The sequence below is a fragment of the Candoia aspera genome, chromosome 1 (genome assembly GCF_035149785.1).
Source record: "Candoia aspera isolate rCanAsp1 chromosome 1, rCanAsp1.hap2, whole genome shotgun sequence".
Lineage (NCBI taxonomy): Eukaryota > Metazoa > Chordata > Lepidosauria > Squamata > Boidae > Candoia > Candoia aspera.
Window position 1 is genome coordinate 236,116,979 of NC_086153.1, and position 18,152 is coordinate 236,135,130.

The 18,152-nt window shown below is 39.8% G+C and overlaps 1 protein-coding gene across 1 annotated transcript in view; it reads left to right on the top strand.

The window, feature by feature from the left end:
* The first annotated feature begins 434 nt into the window (after window positions 1–434).
* PKP3 (plakophilin 3) overlaps window positions 435–18,152 on the top strand; it is a 42,320-nt gene continuing 24,602 nt past the window's right edge. The window contains exon 1 of the mRNA XM_063289246.1: window positions 435–1,160. Coding sequence (XP_063145316.1) covers window positions 935–1,160 — 226 coding nt within the window. The 5' untranslated portion in view covers window positions 435–934. The remainder of the gene's footprint in view (window positions 1,161–18,152) is intronic.

Consider the following 18,152-nt stretch of genomic DNA (forward strand, 5'->3'; position numbering starts at 1 on the left):
GCTGATAAGCATGACCACACTTGGCAGGGCAAAGTGCCTCCTGGGCTTCTGGGTGGGGAGAGCAAAGAACGCCGTCCTGGACTTTGACCTGCCTCTGGTGCAGCGCCAGTCCTCCCCGCTTCGTAGTTTTTGGAATGCGAAGAGTTGTTAGCATTTCACAAGCAGCGCGCGGAGCAAAAAGCTGGGCTCGGCCGAGGCGGGACTGCCGCGTGCGTTCTCCTTCCTTTCTCTCCGGCCTTTCTGCACCAAGCAGTCAGGGCGGTTCCCCTACCCGGACCGGAGCAATCTGCAGCTTTCGTTCCCAACAGAGGAAGAGGAGGAAGGGGGACGGTACCCCACTCCACCCCCTCAAGCCCTAGAGGCTCGGCCGCACCCATAACCGCTTCTGCTGGTTTGCGGAGCTGACGAGGGACAGGGCCGGGCCGGGTTGCATCTCTGAAAGTCGCTGCCTGCCAAACGCCTCACCTGCTTAAGGTGGAACCGGCTGCCCTGCTCTGCCTTAAGGCCTGCCTTCCTGCTGATGTCAGTTGCTAGGGAGAGGGGTGTAACCACGTAGGTGTGTTACCAGTAAGGGGGGAGGACTGGGCGAGAAGAGTCCCAGGAAACCAAAATAAGGCTTGGGGGAGGACGGGGATGGCGTGGGACTGAGAAGGTTGTATGAGTTTCTCTGTGTGCGCGCCCGCCCTGAGTGGAACCACTTCTTAATCTGAGTGAGGTAGAAAGGAGGGCCTGCCGGACCCACCTGTGGACAAGTTCGCGCCTTTTCGGAGTGTGGAAGCGTCGCTCGGGCTCAGAAGAGGAGCCGAAGGGTTGTCAGACCCCCACCCCCGAGGAATTTCTCGCTAGGTCAAACAAGGCCTCAGCGCCTGGAGGGCCCACCACCAGAGAACGAATCGGACTGTTTTAATGTACCCCTTGCCCAGCTGCTGCCACCATGCAGGAAAATAATTTCTTCTTGTCGGCTCTGCAGCCGGAGAACGGCGTGTGCTCCTTGGCGCTGCCCTCAGACCAGCAGCTGGACTGGAAGCGCAAGGAGGCGCAGGACGCCGACCTGCTCAAGAACGCCCGGGTGCAGGAGCAAGTCCGTATGAGGATGCTGCAGAAGAGCCACTCGGCCCCCAGGACCAATGGAGCTCTGCCGGACTACGCGGAGTTGAAAGGTAGGCACTGGGGTGAGGGACGGAGGTAAGGGCCTTGGGGCCTTTTCCCAGAGCAAAGCGGGTGGAGTAGGGAGGCGTCCACCTAGGCTATAAGTGGACTTCTGTGGATTGAGCAGGCATTTGCACAGACATTCCTGCGAATGCTTTGCGAAGTATGACAATTTTACTCTCCCTATTTCCTAGGGGAAAAAAACAAGCAATCAACCGTAGCTTGCCAAAAGCTACCCAGTGATTGTATGAGTGAGAGATGAACCGGATGGCTCCTGGCTTAGAACTTACTCATGCTTTTTATTGCCTCTAATTCTGATTGTTTAATGAATTCTCCAGTGCTGCATCTATCAAAAGGCCTGTTGAAGTGCACTTAGGGAAGAGCTGACTTTGGAGGAGTTAGTTCAAGAATGCTGATGCAAATATTGCTTCCAGGAATATGTTAGTTTGGGTGTGTGGCCTTGGTTGCAGCTGTGGAACCAGTTTAAGTGTCTTTGAGTTCTATGAAACAATGATCAGCTGTGTTATTAGGGGTGCTTTCATTTAAAACCTTTTATATTTCCTATTGCAATACCAAATTAAGGAATGTTATAGGAAATCCACATTATGTCTTCCATTTCTAGCCTCCTGTTCATCTCATATAAGAGACAATAGTACCAAAGATTTGTAAGCCAAAAGGTGGATTGCATGAGACAGGAGGAGAAATTTCCCTTTCATTAATTTGGTTTTTCGCTACTGCTTTAGTAAGCAGCCATTCTGCCAGCTATACCAACCTACTTTGAATTGCTGCCTCCCAGTTTTGTAGGAGGCAGCCCTAGGTCTTGTACAACTAGAATATTCCTTCATTCCCCTTTTTTTTAGGAAAAAAATTGACATGAAGTGAAGAAACTACAACTATTCTTCCTAAACCAGTCCAGGAATGCTGTACTCCATACTGTTCTTTTTTGAATCTCATCTATATCATTTATCTAGAGCTCACATAATGGTGATAAAGTAGAAGGAATGTATTAGCTTAATGTTTTATTGCTAGCATGTTATAGCTATTCAAAATATTATCCATAATCAGAATCATTCTTTTTAGGAGTTGGCTCCAGTAAACTAAATACAGCTGAGTTCTAGTAAAGATGTTTAAGACTGAACATAGTGAGATAAACAAGACTGGAAACTTGATTCTAGGCATGTTTACTCAGATGATGTCCCACTGGATGTATCACGTGTAAATGTGCATTTGAGTTATTGAAAACAGTGCATGTAGCTTGATAGCTGAACAGAGTAGGATTTGATTTATGTTTCCCTTTTCATTTCAAATATCCATTTTCCAATGTGAATCAGAGGAGTTTATTTCTGATTAATTAACAAATGTTTTGTTAAAAAAATGGGCACTTTGCCTTTCATGTTGGAGGCATTGTATCTTTCATAGTTGCATCACTGGCAAAAATTCAGTTTGGTATAGTTTTCACCACCCCAGCTTCACCGGAAAGTTGTAGCTATTGGATGTCTGCCAATCCAGGAACTAATAAAAGCATTGAGCAGAATTATAGTTTTGAAATTCTCATTTTCTAGATGGCATCAGTTACAATTATATTGCCACTAATTACTAGGCTTTTGCTGTTACATCTGAAAAACTTAATAACATTTGAAGGAACCCCGTTGTGTTTCTTTTTAAGATGGAAGTCTGGCATATTTTGTCTGCATTTCTATTCACTATTCTATTTTTCATGTTTTGTGTTGGGAGATCAAGTCTGAAACTCCCAAATTAGGAGAGATTGTTTTTAATTTATAGCCACCGGGCAAATTGCAAGTATGCCACCAAAGCTGGGTCAGGCTTTTAGTATTGTATTCTCTGGCTTGGAAAGGCTGGCTTGAAAGTTTCTTCCTGTAAACTTTTGAGAGAATGCCTTAACTGTTCTGATAGGATTGACCAGTTGGAAAGAGTGTTTCATAAATCATTTAATTTATCACTATTATTGTTTAACTTCTTACACAGAGTATCAGTAGAAGGTCTGGATAAAAGTTGCCATCTCTCATTCTTAATCAGAAAATGATGAATTCTCCAAGTCAAGGTGGCAGTTTGCTGTTCTCCTTAGCAGTCCAGTCGTAGCACTGCTGTAGAGAAGATAACTGGAGAAGTCCAGTTGAGACTTTGGTGTGGGTTGTTGCTGAGGCAGTGGCTTCTTTAGCATGTCCCAGTTGAACTCTCCTATTTGTCCCTGTTTCTCAACTCATGAGGTAGAAGTAACATCTCTGTATTAAAAAGCATAATAGTGGCTCTTAATGTCTTCACAATATTCTGAGGTTGCTAAATGGTGGTAGATCCACTGCACAGTATTATGCTGCTAAATTCCCTTTGAACTGTACTCCAGTTAATGCTTCATCACAAATGGGTAAACAGCTTTTGAACACACCTGGAGCTCACTTTTGATCTATCAGTCTGATTCTAATTATAGACTAACCCCATATCCTGCCCTGATATGTCTGTCCTGTCCCTTATAATGTTGTTATGTAACCAATAGAATGGTGGGATTTACAGAAAGTCATTGTTAAGTAGTATGGGGATCTTAAATTGGATTGAAATATTAATTATCCGCAGTTAGAGTGAGCAAGTCATTTCGATTCTAATCAGATTATTCAGGACACCAATAATGTATTCCAGGACAAAGGAGCTATAACCCTCTAGATATTGGTGAACAGCAATACTGAGCTAGCATGATCAGTGATGCAGGAAGCTCGGAGTTGTACTTCTAGAAGGCCATGCATTTCCCTCTGACAACCTATTTATCTTCTTCCTGTATCAGAATTGTGTAGACTTCATACATATTTATTTTGTAACATTTTAAACTTACCTTTTTCCCACAAAACTCAAGGAGGCATACATAGATATGATTCCTATCCTGGTACAGGCCTGGTATAGTTTCAGGCCTGGTTGCTTCTGAAACATGTATATCTTTAATGGATGTAGGACAGGCAGCTATCCAATAGGGTCTAATTTCTTTTGTGAGATAGAGAATCAGTCCCAGGCCAACAGTAGTTGAGAAACTGGGCTGAGACTTCTCAAAACTAAGGCTTACCATTCACAGATTGGATGATGCTCAAATATGTCATACTGCAGAGTTCTCTCCAGAAATCTTACACTGTAGCTTTTATAATCACTTCCCATTGGCCATGCTCCGTTGTGCTGATGATTGTTGCACTCCAATGTATCTGGAAAATACTAGGTTGCCTGCAAATGTTGCATAGGGAAGAACACTAGCACAATAAAAACATTGGAGGGCCAAATTTATTAATCTGTTTCTCTTAATTTTTGACAGAGTTGGGGGAGTTAGGTTTTATAGATGTATTCAATAGTGAGAAATTATGCTGCTGTTATCTGGCAATTTGCATTGCTAAATTTTGTAGCAATATTGCCAGACCATGGTGTCACAAGGGCTTAGGGGCACTGTGATTCACAGGTCACATGCTGTGCCCCCCCCCCATTTTAAAGAAAAAAGACATAAAATTTCCATTCTAAGGATATTTGCTATGGAAGTCTTCCTCTAACTAAACATGAGTTCATATTATACGAGTAGGCTCATATAGTAAAATTGAAGATTAACACATGACTCATAAATCTGAACAAACATAATTTATCATGTATATACTGAAAAAAATCTCATTTTGGGGACAGGAGTAAATACCATATGGATACATAGGCTTGATATTATTAACTCTTTTCATAGTCTGAGTCAGTGCCCTCCAGTGACTGATAAAAGATCTTTCGCCTTCAGATACAGGGGTGAGATGATAGTGTTTCTAAAGAGCTCTTCAACTACAGTTCAAGTTGCTTGCCTTTAAGTCCTTCAGGTGGAAGGCTTTCCTGTTTGTTTTCTCTTTTCAGCAGAAATGGAGTTGTGGGGGTCTCAATTATAGCATGCAGGTAGGGTTAGGTGAGGGATGTGGTGCTGCGGGTTAAACTGCTGAGCTGCTGAGCTTGCCGGTCGGCGGTTCGAATCCGCGTGACGGGGTGAGCTCCTGTTGCTAGTCCCAGCTCCTGCCAACCTAGCAGTTCGAAAACATGCAAATGTGAGTAGATTAAGAGGTACTGCTTCAGCGGGCAGGTAATGGCGTTCCGTGTAGTCATGCCGGCCACATGACCACGGAAGTGTCTACGGACAAACGCCGGCTCTTCGGCTTTGAAATGGAGATGAGCACCGCCCCCTAGAGTCGGACACGACTGGACTTGATGTCAAGGGAAACCCTTACCTTTACCTAGGGTTAGGTGGGGCGGGCTTCCTCCTGTCATCCTGTCCTCTCTGCTCCACAACCAGGCTTGAAAAGACTGTGATGGCAGCATACAGAATTGATTTTAATCCCTTTAAGAGGAAGCATCTTGAGTATGATAAACTTGCCTCTGGAGAGAGCAGGCTGGACATTATATGTGTCTCCTGTTCTCTGGTAGTGCAGGCAATGGAGCAAGGGGAGAAGACTGGAAGGAGAAAGGAAGAAACTGCCACAAAAAAAATGGGAATCAGATTCTGAATAACTATAATGAGAGGATGACCAGCTGGAGCTTCCAGCCCAACTGTGCCTTAGAAGGGGATAGGTAATATGCTGGTAAATAATAAAGATCAACATATCCCTAAAAGGGTTACTTTGGCTTGAGAATGGAACTCTAAGCTTGCCCTGAGGCTTTCATACACAGAACATATGTATTAATATTGCTCACATATGCCTGTTGCTGACTCATAACTTAGCACAATTCCAGAATTTTAGAATATTTAAATGTTGAGAGCAATTTATATCCATATCCATATCCATATCCTTATATTAATTATATATCTTTTATTATGTGGCAACTTGCCTCTCATCAATGGTCTTCAGTTTCTTGTCATGCCAAAACTAAATTGGGAAATCCCTTTACACATATGCTTTGAGGATGGATTGTAATCCTTCAGCCATTAGCTTTGACTTACCTGCTGTTTTGTTGACACTCTTCCTTTCTTGCTCCAGTTTTGCATTGTCCTGGTCATCAGGACCATTATTCTGAGGAACTTTTTCTTTTCTTTTCTTTTTAAAGTTGGTATCTTTTTTAAGTACCTGATTTTTCTGCTGTTTGGCTTTTTATGCAGTGGTTCTTGTGGAGGAAAACCTTCTGTGTTTTAATGTTTAAATCTGAAAAGACTACAAATTTATTACAGTATAATAAATTGGTTTCCTAGTGCAAGTGTTATGTGCTAGAAATCTCAGGCTTCTGCAGAATCTTTTCAGAAAGGGAAAACAGTCCAGTTGCAGAATAGTTCCAGTTTAATTGTTAGGACAGAAGTGTAATTTCCAGTCCCAGAGCTGATCTTAGGCCTTGAATTCTGTCTTTGTGACCTTCAGTAGTCTCTCTGACTGATTACTGAACAGTAACATCATATTTTCCTACCAATTTTTGTGAAAGGAAAACAAGCAAATGGAAGTGTAAGTCTAAAAATAACCTTCCTGGATCTCTTCTACCATCCCAGTGCAATCCACTTTGTCAGTTGGTTGCCCCAAAATGTAACAAGTGACCCTTGGCCACTAAAAGGGTCCTCCACTTAGTTCAGTAGAAGTGATTGGCACAAGATCCACAATTTAAGTTCACAGTTAGATCCAAGAAGAAAAGTAGAATTAAAGTTGCTGCCTCATGTGGCTCTTTCAGTAAGTACCACAAAACAAACTACCCTAAATATAAAATGACCTCCCAAAAGAAATATGAACAGAAAAAAAAATTATAAATAAAATCCTGGAGAGTGCCAGGCTTCCTTACTTTATCAATTTAGGGTTTCCATCTTAGATTTCCCCTTCCCCAATAAATGTGTGCATGTGTCACATTTCTGTGTGCATATATTATGTATCTGGACTCGCCACACAGAGTCACTTGTTGAGATGGGTGGCCATATTAATTGAATAAATAAACCTGCCAGAACCCACACTCCCAAAAAGCATAGAGCCAGAACAAAGAAAGGAGTAATAACTACTGATTAAAATTAGCCAGTAAAATACAGTGCCCCGTTTATAAAATAGTTTGATTCCCTCATTGTATGTACCAACCATTCTCTCTCTCTCAAGCCACAGAAAAACATGATTCTTTATTCCAGCAGAAACAGCAAAAGGAAAAAAAATGGATGGAGATAGATTAAGGGGGGTTAGTAGCTACAGTACACTGATTGGGAAAGAGAAATAAGGGATGAATACAGATGAGACAAGGGAAAGAGATAAGTGGATAGGAAAGGAAAGAAAAAGGGTTGAATACATCAGTCAAGCAGGTCCTCCCAAGAAGAAGGCTATTTTAAGGCTAATTGTCAAAGGCTTCCATGACTTTTCAGTAGCAACATTTGTACCTCATGCCCATTCCTTTATTTTCAACCGTTTCTTCTCTTATCTCTGAAAGCAGAGCAGACCCTCTCCATTCATAGATAATTATTTAGGGAAGTGGAACGGTGGCAATAAGATGCATGGGATTTAGCCATAAAGATACAAAATAATAGCATTGGTGTGCATGCCTGAGCAGACCACCACCTGGACATTTGTATTTTATTTTTTGGTTCATTTACCCTCTGTAGACTAAGCACTCCTTTATGATGAGATCCGTATAGAAATAGAATGAGTGAGCATGAGAGAAAAAAACTTGATCAGGTGCTACAGGGGCATAATTTGCAGAAATTATTTATTTTTATTACTTCCTTATAAAATGTACATCCCACATTTTCATTTTTAACCACCGCAAAGAAGGCAAGGTTTTTTAAAGAAAGGTAAACATATCTTGTTGCATGTTAAATTTGTGTTACCCTAATTCAGAAAATCAGAGAAATAGAAATTGGAAAGGAACTTGGAGCTGGTCTAATTAGATCTCTGCTTAATGTAGGGTACAATGACAACATTCCTGACTGATGATATTCTAGCCTTTTCTTAAATTCTCTTTTGAAGAATTGTCCACCACCTGCAAGAGAAGTCTGCTATATTGTCAAACTATTATTAGTAGAAAGTTTTCCTCATGCTTAAGCAAAATTTGCTTCCTTGCACTTCTTACTAATTCAAGTTCTTCCTATCAATAGAAAAAAAAAGTCTGTTCTGTCTTCTGTACAGCAGCTCTAAATGACAGTTAGCTATATTCTGTTTTTCCTCTCCCTACCAGCTATTCTGTGTCCAGTATTGAAATTTGTTTTAAAGTTGCCACTGGCAAGACATTATCATGCTTTGTTCTTTGATGATGCTATTCAAAAACAAATATATTTTTATATACAGAAGGAATACTATTCCTTCCTATTTATGTATTATACTATTGTTACTGAAGGCATTTAAAGGAGTTTTATCCATTTCATAAGCATTGCCTATGGCATACGTCCACAGCTGATAGGGATATGCATAAAACAGAAAATATGTTTTATTCTTAGCTTAGAACAAAGTATCCCACTCAAATGTTCTGTAATGTTTCTATTTGGCTGTATTTCATCAGAATAAAAATTGAAACAGATTGAACATTCCCTGTCCCATCAGAATGAAACTTGTATTATTCTGAGAATTTTGGCCACAGGAAATAATGGGAAGTGATCACTGCTGCTTCCTTGATATGCAAGAATAGGTGGGTAGTAGTCTATGCTGAATGATGCCAACCACCCACATTTTAGAAATTGTGGCCAAGGGCATGATTTTTAACACATTTTTGAACTATTAAATACATTTCCATAAAAACAGTGGAAATGCAGCTTTGTTTCTATTAACTGAGAATCTGCTTCAATTAACGTCTATTATCAAAAAAGCCCTTCTCTACCACTACAGAAAAAAATAGAATTTTTCTGATAAAGTATTTAATATTCTTCAGATAGTATATCTCCCTTACTAGGATTTGTTCATGTTTTGAATTTTTTAAAAAATATCTTGGCCAAATTTCTATAAGCATTCTGTAATGATTGCCTATTCTGACATACTCAGCCTCACAAGCGGGTTCTTAATGAAAACTGATTTATTGAAAGAATAGTATGCAAATACGAAGAAAGCTGAGAATGAGCAAAAGCGCGCCAAATACAAACTAAAAACCCTCGCTTCAAAACCAGCCCTGCCCTTCCTCCCTCCTAGCAACCACCCCCTCCCCGGTGTTAGCAACCGTTACCCACATCGGCCTGAGAAAGTAACCTTGAACAGAGTCACTAACCCAAACATACATTCCACAGTTGCAGCAAGAAGATTACAGCCCGGCACGGCTGGAAATTTCCACCCCGCAAACACGGGTTAGAAAAGTGACATGCGAAACGTTACGATGTATACAGAACATGGAAACGATGAACATGACACATTCCTTTTTTTTTTCAGTCTGCCTGCTAGGTGCAGGCAAAAACAAATGCATCTGTGTTGTTCTTTCCTGATGTTTTTGCTTGCATGTAGGGATGGCTACTGGCTACAAAAAAAAAAGTGCTGGTGCTCCTTAACTGCATGAATAATAATAATGTTACACAAGACAAAAGAATACACACAAAATACTTGTGCATAACAACGTCCCATAAACCAGGCTAATCAAACCAGTGTGCAGATTCAGCAACATTAGCACCACCTTGTATAACATGAACTATTGTGTGAATGCACAGGCATGCTCCTCTGCGAATTCAGGCATGGCCCAGCCCTCGTGGAACCCATTCAGCCACCACCAGGAACTCAAACTTCCCCACAGGAAGTTGTTTTTCTTTTTTTAAAGCAGCACCAATTTACCAGGCAAACTAGCAGCCACGCAGCTGCAAGTACTGTAGTCTTCTTCTGTCTGGCCATGTGCTTAATTGCTTCTTTCCTCTCAACGCTCCACCTCCTCATCACCCGATCAAGACTACAGCAAAGAATGGTTTCTGCTGCTCTACTAGTTGGGTTGGAAAAGGTTTAGAAAATATAACCCAATCATAAGTCACAAAAGAAGAACTCAGCTGCATGCTCAGAAGAACTAGAACACTCCCCCAAGGGCTCCTGAGAACAGCTAAGTTTTGTTTTGGGCTCAGAACAAAACAGTGTGTTTTGTTTTACAGTGGGATCAAAAATTCCTCTTTGAAATGAAAACATTTTGCACATCCCTACTGGATAGCATTGGCTTGAAGCAACTCTAATCTAGGCATTACATCTGAGATTCTCCAGAATCTTAGCAGCAGAAACCATTCTTTGCTGTAGTCTTGATCCGGTGATGAGGAGGTGGAGTGTTCAGAGGAAAGAAGCAGTTAAGCACATGGTCAGACAGAAGAAGACTACAGTACTTGCACCCTCCCACCTAATTTTCTGTTCCTGGACCCCCGTGCAGCCAGTGTTCCTCTGGCACTCAGAATCCTGTTCTTGACACGCTCAATGCCATTGCATTGTTTTGGAAAGTTTCCCTCTTAAACGTTTTCCTAACTAAAAGGTGTATGTGGTTCACCTGCTATTTTCCACCCCCTGCTATTCTCTCTCAGATGTGACCAGTGAATATAGATGAATTGGTAGGGTTTGGTGTTAGACTACATTCCCCAGAATCCCCAGCCAGCAAGTGGGTATTCTGGGAATCCTAGATGACACAACTGGGTAGCAGTAAATTGGAAGAGGGTGATCTACACATGTATTTGATACATATGTATAATGTCAGATGTTTGTGAAAAAAGAATGACCCAGTCTTTTTGTCTGGAGCAAGATAATATTTTAGAACCCCACCCAGTTTCTCTCTCTCCTGCCACCACATTATCCATATGTGTGGAATGGCTTCTCTGGGTGGTCGTTAGCTCGGCCACTTCCTTTCCCTCTTGAAATTGTCTTTTCTCCAGATCCACCTTCACAAATTCTTTCTAGGCAGGGTTAATAAGCCAAGTCTTGCTTTTTCTGTACTGTCTGCACATTCCCTCCCTTGCCCTGTGGAGAAGGAATATATTATAGCATATTTGTGCTTATTTCTCAAATTCCATCATGAGAACTCTACAGTGTGGTTAATATATGCTGCAGATGAATTATCTGGGTGTATGGCTAAAAGAGGCCGCCCAAACACCTGACCCTCTATGGAAATCTACATTTTACATACATTCCTGGAAAGGAATCAGGCATTTCTGGGCTGTACATACATTCACACCTCATTTTTGAAAGGAGAAGGCGAGGCAGAGCAGGCAATATAGCAGTGGGAACTCAGATTCTTTCTAAAACTTGTGAGGAAAGCAGACAGTGGAAACAGCATATGGTTGGAGCAATTAGTACTGTAGTTGTGTCATTCCTGGAGTCTGGGTTTATTGCAGGGCTGTGTTAACAGCAGAAGCACCATATTGTTGAATTAATTTTCTCCACACAAACATAGGTTTTCAAATCTCAAGTTCAATGAGTACTTTAATTTCAAGCTTATGTTTTACCTCACACTTCACATTTTAGTTCTGTTCATTTCAACTTCCCTGACTTTAGACAGACTTAAATATTGTTCAGATGTCCATATCAGATCAGGGTTTGAACAGAGCTGGAGAGGCCTGCTTTTTGTCAATACCTGGGCTAAACACTGCCAGAATTTGGAGTTATGAAAATAAACAAGCCTATTTATTCGTTAAAAATACCCTCAAAATGGCCAGGTATGGTGGCAAGTGTGTATGGGTGGGTCTCTTCATATTGTTGCTCCCTAAATTTGACCTGCAGCTTTTAACCTGTTACTCCCTGACATCTGACATTTCACATCCCACAGTAAGTGAGCATGCCTGATAGCAAGATAGTTGCTGACAGTTGCAAGAGGAAGCAGGAATTGCAACATCAGTGAGCTTTTAAACTTTCTTTATAGTAGATTTAGCAGATGAAAACATAACTGGGCCAGATTTGTGCTGGTCCAGGTGTTTCCCAAAGGAGACCATTAAGCATGAGATTCACCCAGGGTTATTACCAACTCAGATTATTCCCCGGGAACCAAAAATAACCTTGGCCAAGTAGCATAGCTCTTGTTGAAGTTCTGCTGTTTGGGAATGTTACTTACCGTGCCATACTTTTATATCCTGATAGTCATACTGACATCAGCGCACAATACGTACAATCAGTTTCAGCATCCAGATACAGACCTGCAAATAAAGCTCTACAATACTTCATATTCTGTATACCTAAGTATTCCCCATACATTTACAAAGAAATTTTCTTTTTGTCTTCTTTTAACTTTAAAGTTCGTTTGTTTGTTTAGAAGGCTGGCTAACTCCAGAAGACTTGAAGTGGTATGTAACATTAAAAGCAGTGGAATCCGCCTCCCCAGATGAGAAAATAGCAATACACATCCCAGAAGATAACATTCAGCTAACATAAAATCCTAAAAGGGACTCATCACTTACGCTAACCCAAGGCCTGGGGGAAAAGTCAGTTCTGTAAAGACTTTAAGGATAGAGTGGAGGCCATAACAGATCTCTTGGAGCTGCTGTTCCAGAAAGCTGCTGAAGTATGCTGTCATCGTAGTGCAGTCCTGTGTAACCATAATGCACTACTATAACCATGGTTGGTACCCATGCTGCATTTGGCAGCAGCTCCTTAAAGGAGCTGTGACTTTACTGGGTTCACGTGGTAGCTCTGTGGGATCAGGAATATGTGGTTTGAGTTTCAGTGTACCTTTGCCTACTTCAAATCCAAATACTGCACACTTCCACAGCAAATACATCATTCTAATCTAATAAAAACAGGGAATTGCCTAGAAGCAATCTAGATGCTGAGTATTTAAAATCTGCAAAGTTTTGCTCTGTTACCAATTTTTTATTCATCAGAACAGTTCAGTAGGGGGTTTCCTATTTCACTCACTAGTTTCTTATTTCATCCATTCTACAGAAGGGAAAGTAAGGTCTTTATCATGGGGCCTAGCTCTTTTCCCCCAGAGGGCATGCTAAACAGAGATTTAAAGTAGGTCCAGATTTTCTTTCTGCTATGAGAACTATTTAGTGTGAAGTACAAATCTGGCAGGTAAAATTATTTTAAATATGTTTTATATTTATTTATGCTTATGTTTTTTTAAATGATGGATAAGTACAAGAACAGTTTAGTTCCAACTTGGTAGAGCAGAAGAAGAAGAAGAAGAAAACGGAAACACACGTTCACAGTATTCCATAAGATGGGAAACTTTGGAGATTCAGAGCTAAGATGCAGTACCGCATCTCATGACATCATAAATGTTGCAGCATTCAGCGACAACTGTAAGAGTTCGTTCTGCATTGGTTATCCATTCAGTGTTGTAATACAATAGTCATCTATTTTGGATGAAGACTGAAGACTTGTGCAATATAAAATGCTGCCTCACCCAACAGTGGTGTTCCTCCCTTTTCTGAGTTTAAAAATGCATTTATGTTTCTAATGAATAATTATGAAGTGCAGTGCTTTCATTCTTATGTTTGTGCGCATGCACACACACACACAGTTCTGTGTTCAAGGGAATTGAATTTTGCTTTGCTTCGTGACATCACAAATGCTTAGTTTTGTTGGTTCACTTATCTATTCCAGCGAGAAGAGGTAGGGCTGAAGCCTGAGATTGACAGAAACACGATTAGGGAATATGGATTTACTTCGAGTATGATGTTAAAGTGGGCCTGATGAAATGACTATTCAATGAATAAATAGATAAATTCATACTCAAAGAGTGTATTTCGGTGATTCCTCATCAGATTGGAAAGGGAATCGAGTGGAGTGCTGGGAGAATCAGACCTGGGTTCTGCAATGCTTTTAGTAATGGCTTGGAAGAAGAAGTGGAGGGAATGCTTATCAGATTTGCAGATGACAGAAGATTGGATGGGATAACTAATATAGGGAGAAATAAAATTCAAAACAATCTTGATCGTGTAGAGAAACAGGCTGAAAGTAATAGAATGAAATTTAACACAGCCTAGTGCAAAGTTCTTGACTTAGGAAGCAAAAATCAAATGTAAGCTGCCAGGAGACTTGAATTTCAGCAGGATAGAAATACATTAAATTAATAGAGAGATGGGGGACATTTTGGTAATGATGCTTGTGAAATATAACTTAATATAGTAATTTACAAATGGAATATGAGACAGCGGTGTGATGTAGTTGCAAAAAAGGCAAAGGCAATTTTAGACAGCATTAGCAGAAGTATACTTTTCAAATCACGGGCATAATAATTCCACTTCGTTCTTAGTCAGATCTGTACGTCAAGGACTGGCTCCAGTTCTTGGATCATATTTTCAAAAAAATATGAAATATTGGATCAGTTCAAAGAAAGGCAGATTAGTAATAGTGAAGAGCAGTTGAAGGAGCTGAATGAGTGATGGGGGAAGTCCTAATAGTAAGAGCTGTTGGACAGCAGACCCAATTATCCAGACAGGTGGTGGGCTCCCCTGATGTTTTCAGTCAGAGGCTAGATAACCCTCTGCCTGGGATGCTTTCATCTGGATTTCTGCACTGAGCAGAACATTGGGCTTGATGCCCTAAATGGCCTTTCCAAATATATGCTTCTGCGATTCCAGTGTCACATGCATCTGTCTTCAGCTGTAGGCTTGCTTTCTTCGCTGCTTGACTTAGGGCTGAAGTTTTGTTTTAACTAAACACGGTAAGACCCTTTCCATTTCTAAACTAACTTTACTGTTAAGAAAAAACAAAAACAAAAACCATACTCCTAATTAACTACTGTGCAGGATTGATTTCTTTGGAACCAGAACAAAAGATTGAACTGTACGATGACCATCCTAGTCTTTGTTACTCAATGGATCTGGAATAAAATGCCAGGGGGCTTGGCCTAACAGATTGACGTGCATATTTCCTCCATTAAATTCCTTGTATCCTGATGAATTAATGAAATGAAATTTTCTTTCTGTGCTGATGTTACATCACTCTTTGGAGTGTTTGGTTGTTTGAACTAGAGGGGGCAGTGTCCTTAATTTCTTCTGGCTTAAATCCTATACATCAGGGTTTCTCAACCAGGGTTCCAAGAGAGGTCAATAGGGGTTCTCTGGGAGATCACAATTTATTTTAAAAATTATTTCAAATTCAGGCAACTTCACATTAAAGAGGTAAGTTTATTTTTAGTTTAAGAACACTGTTAATGCATATATACAGGCCTACACATGAAATGAATATAATAATTTTGTAACTTCTGGCCTATATTTGAGCCTGAATGTGCAGGGTTCCCCAAGGCCTGAAAAATATTTCAAGGGTTCCTCCAGGGTCACAAGGTTGAGAAAGGCTGCTATACACTGTTAGATACTTTTTGGAGCAAATACTGCTTTGAATGTATAGGACATGGGTGTCCAACCTTTTGGCTTCCCTGGGCCACATTGAGTGAAGAGGAATTATCTTGGGCCACACATTAAATATATAATATAGTTAATGTATATAAGTAATATATATAAGTTTATTAAACTTCATTTATTTTTTATATATTTTATTATAAAATTTTTAAAAAAGAGGGCAACATAAAACCAATGGGATAACTGACCTTGTTTTTGTGAAACTAATGCATCAATGTTTGGTTCGATGAAACTGGTTGCAATTCTCAGTGAGTTCTCAAGGTGCTCATCAGAAATTTTAATTCTAATTGAACTCTTCATGTGCTTCACCCTTGAAAATAGTTGCTCACAAATGTACTTGCTACCAAAAAGCGATGTCATGAATAAGGCATGATTGTGAAGTGAGGGATATTTTTCTCTGGGAAGATGGGTCTTATAAAAGTCCACTCGAGAGATATGATCAAATTTTTCTTTGAGTTGAATGTCTGATTGCAACTCTATGCATTCCATTTGAAAATTGAGAGGTAATGTAGTTATGTTGACTGAAAATGGAGTCGAAAATATACCAAAATATTGATGATTTTTCTGGAAATCTTGAAACCTGTTTGATACAGGAAAACAATGTTTCCTGTATCAAACCAAAAAGCAAGGCTGCATATTTCTTGCTGTTCACAGGACTGTGTATAGCCAACGTATTAAAATGTATAAAATTATTTTCCATAACTTGGGCTTGCCATACTTTAAGTTTCATTTCAAACACTGTTTTGGTTTGAAACATTGCAGTGATAAGTTGGTTTTCACCTTGAAGAGGCATGTTTAACTCATTTAAATGAGCAGTCAAATCCACCAAAAATGCTAAATCTGTGAGCCATTTTTCATCTTCAAGTTCTGGCACAAATTTTCTTTTTGATTCCATAAATGACTTGATTTCATTTCTCAAATCATAAAATCTTTTCAGCATTTTACCCCAACTTAGCCACCGTACTTCAGAAAAGTAAATGATGTCCCCATAATCAGCATCCATACTTTTAAGGAACTCCTGGAATTGGCAGTGATTCAGTCCCTTGGCCCTTATGAAATTCACTGCTTTGATGACAATTTGCATGACATTATCCATTTTTAAAGCTTTAGCGCATAAATTTTCTTGATTTAGAATGCAGTGATACTTCATCAAACGTGAGTTGCCAGCAGCAGTTACATCGTCTTCTATCAATTTTGTAAGTCCCTCACTTTTAACAACCATTGTTGGGGCGCCATCAGTAGATATACCAGATATGTTGACAATGGTTAAAGAAAATCGCTTTAATGTCATTTTTACTGCTTCATACAAATCAAGAGATTTAGTTGTGTCTTTTAATAGCACCAAAGAAGCCATTTCTTCAGTGACATTACATTTGTTATCAGTACCTCTAATAAAAATGGCAAGTTGAGCCGTATCTGTAGAATCAGTAGTTTTATCCATCACCAAAGCATAAAATATGAAATTAGCAGCTTTTCAATAGATTTCCTATTTCTTCAGTTCGCCTGGCTATAGTCTGGTGAGACAAACTGATTTTAGAAAAATCGCTTTTTTTATCAGGACAAATTATATCTGCCACACTTTCCATACATTGCTTAATAAACTAACCATCGGTAAATGGTTTTGATTTATTTGCAGTCAGATTTGCTACCAAATAACTAGCTTTTATAATAGTTCTTTTGAGTCACGACTTTTTAAAAAAAAAATTGTCAAAATGACAGATTTTTTCAGTTCTGCTAATTTGTCTTTACGACAAATTCCTTGATACGCTTCGAATTTGGCAGGATGTTTTTCCGTATAATGCATTTTCAAATTGTAGTCTTTAAAAACTGACACATTTTCCCAAATATTAAGCATAGTGCCTTAGTATTTGTCTCAACAAAAAAGTACTCATCTGTCCATTTTTTGTTGAATACTCTTCTTTCATCCGCAATTTTTCTTTTTTTCTTTTTAGGGTTCTGTTTTCTGTTGAAACAGTGTTGAAGCCATGCTGGAATAAATTTATTTAGGAATAAATATTTATATTTTAAGAAATAACACAACAAGTCCATTGTAAATTGTTAGGTAGGCAAATAAAGCAAAGTTTAATCATCAGATAACAAAACTTACATGTTGACTTAATAATAATAACAGTAAATGCCTGTCGTCACAGAACATGTGTAGGTAGGTTGAAACATATATAACGCCAAGGTGCTACAAGCTGACGTGTAGCAGGTGGTGACGGTGTTAGCACTGCACTGCCCCCTCCCCTACACAGCATTCCATTATTTCTACCTATGCAGTCCGCACTCAAGCACCACGCGATTGAGTCACAAAAAAAATCGCAAAATAATGTTAAAGGTTTACGATTTTGGGGGGTCGCATTACTAGCTGTTCAGAACCGCGGGTTGGACACGGCTGGTGTAGGAGAAAACCAGTAAAGTAGGAAAAGAAAAAGTCCATGTAAAGGCAGAGTCTCTGAGCCAATTACAGAAGTTCAAGGCAAGCATCAGATACGACCCAGAATGACTCACTGTTTCCTTATCAAGTCATAAGCAGAACTGAAAATGTACTCAAGGATCTGTCCAGCCAAGTGCCTCATTAAGGAATGGCACAGTCCCTAGTATGTTGGATATGGATTCAAGTTTATTTTAAAATGCAAATGTGAAACCAGAGTTTTGGGGTAATTGGATGTTTTCTAGCCTTATCACATTATACTGTACTGTTTCTGCAAACTGCCAATGTGTATCTGGGCCTGGTTTAAAGTGTGGGTGTTGGGACTTAATTTATTAGAGAGCTAGGAAGATTCAAGTTGTTTTAAAGGTCTGCCTTTAG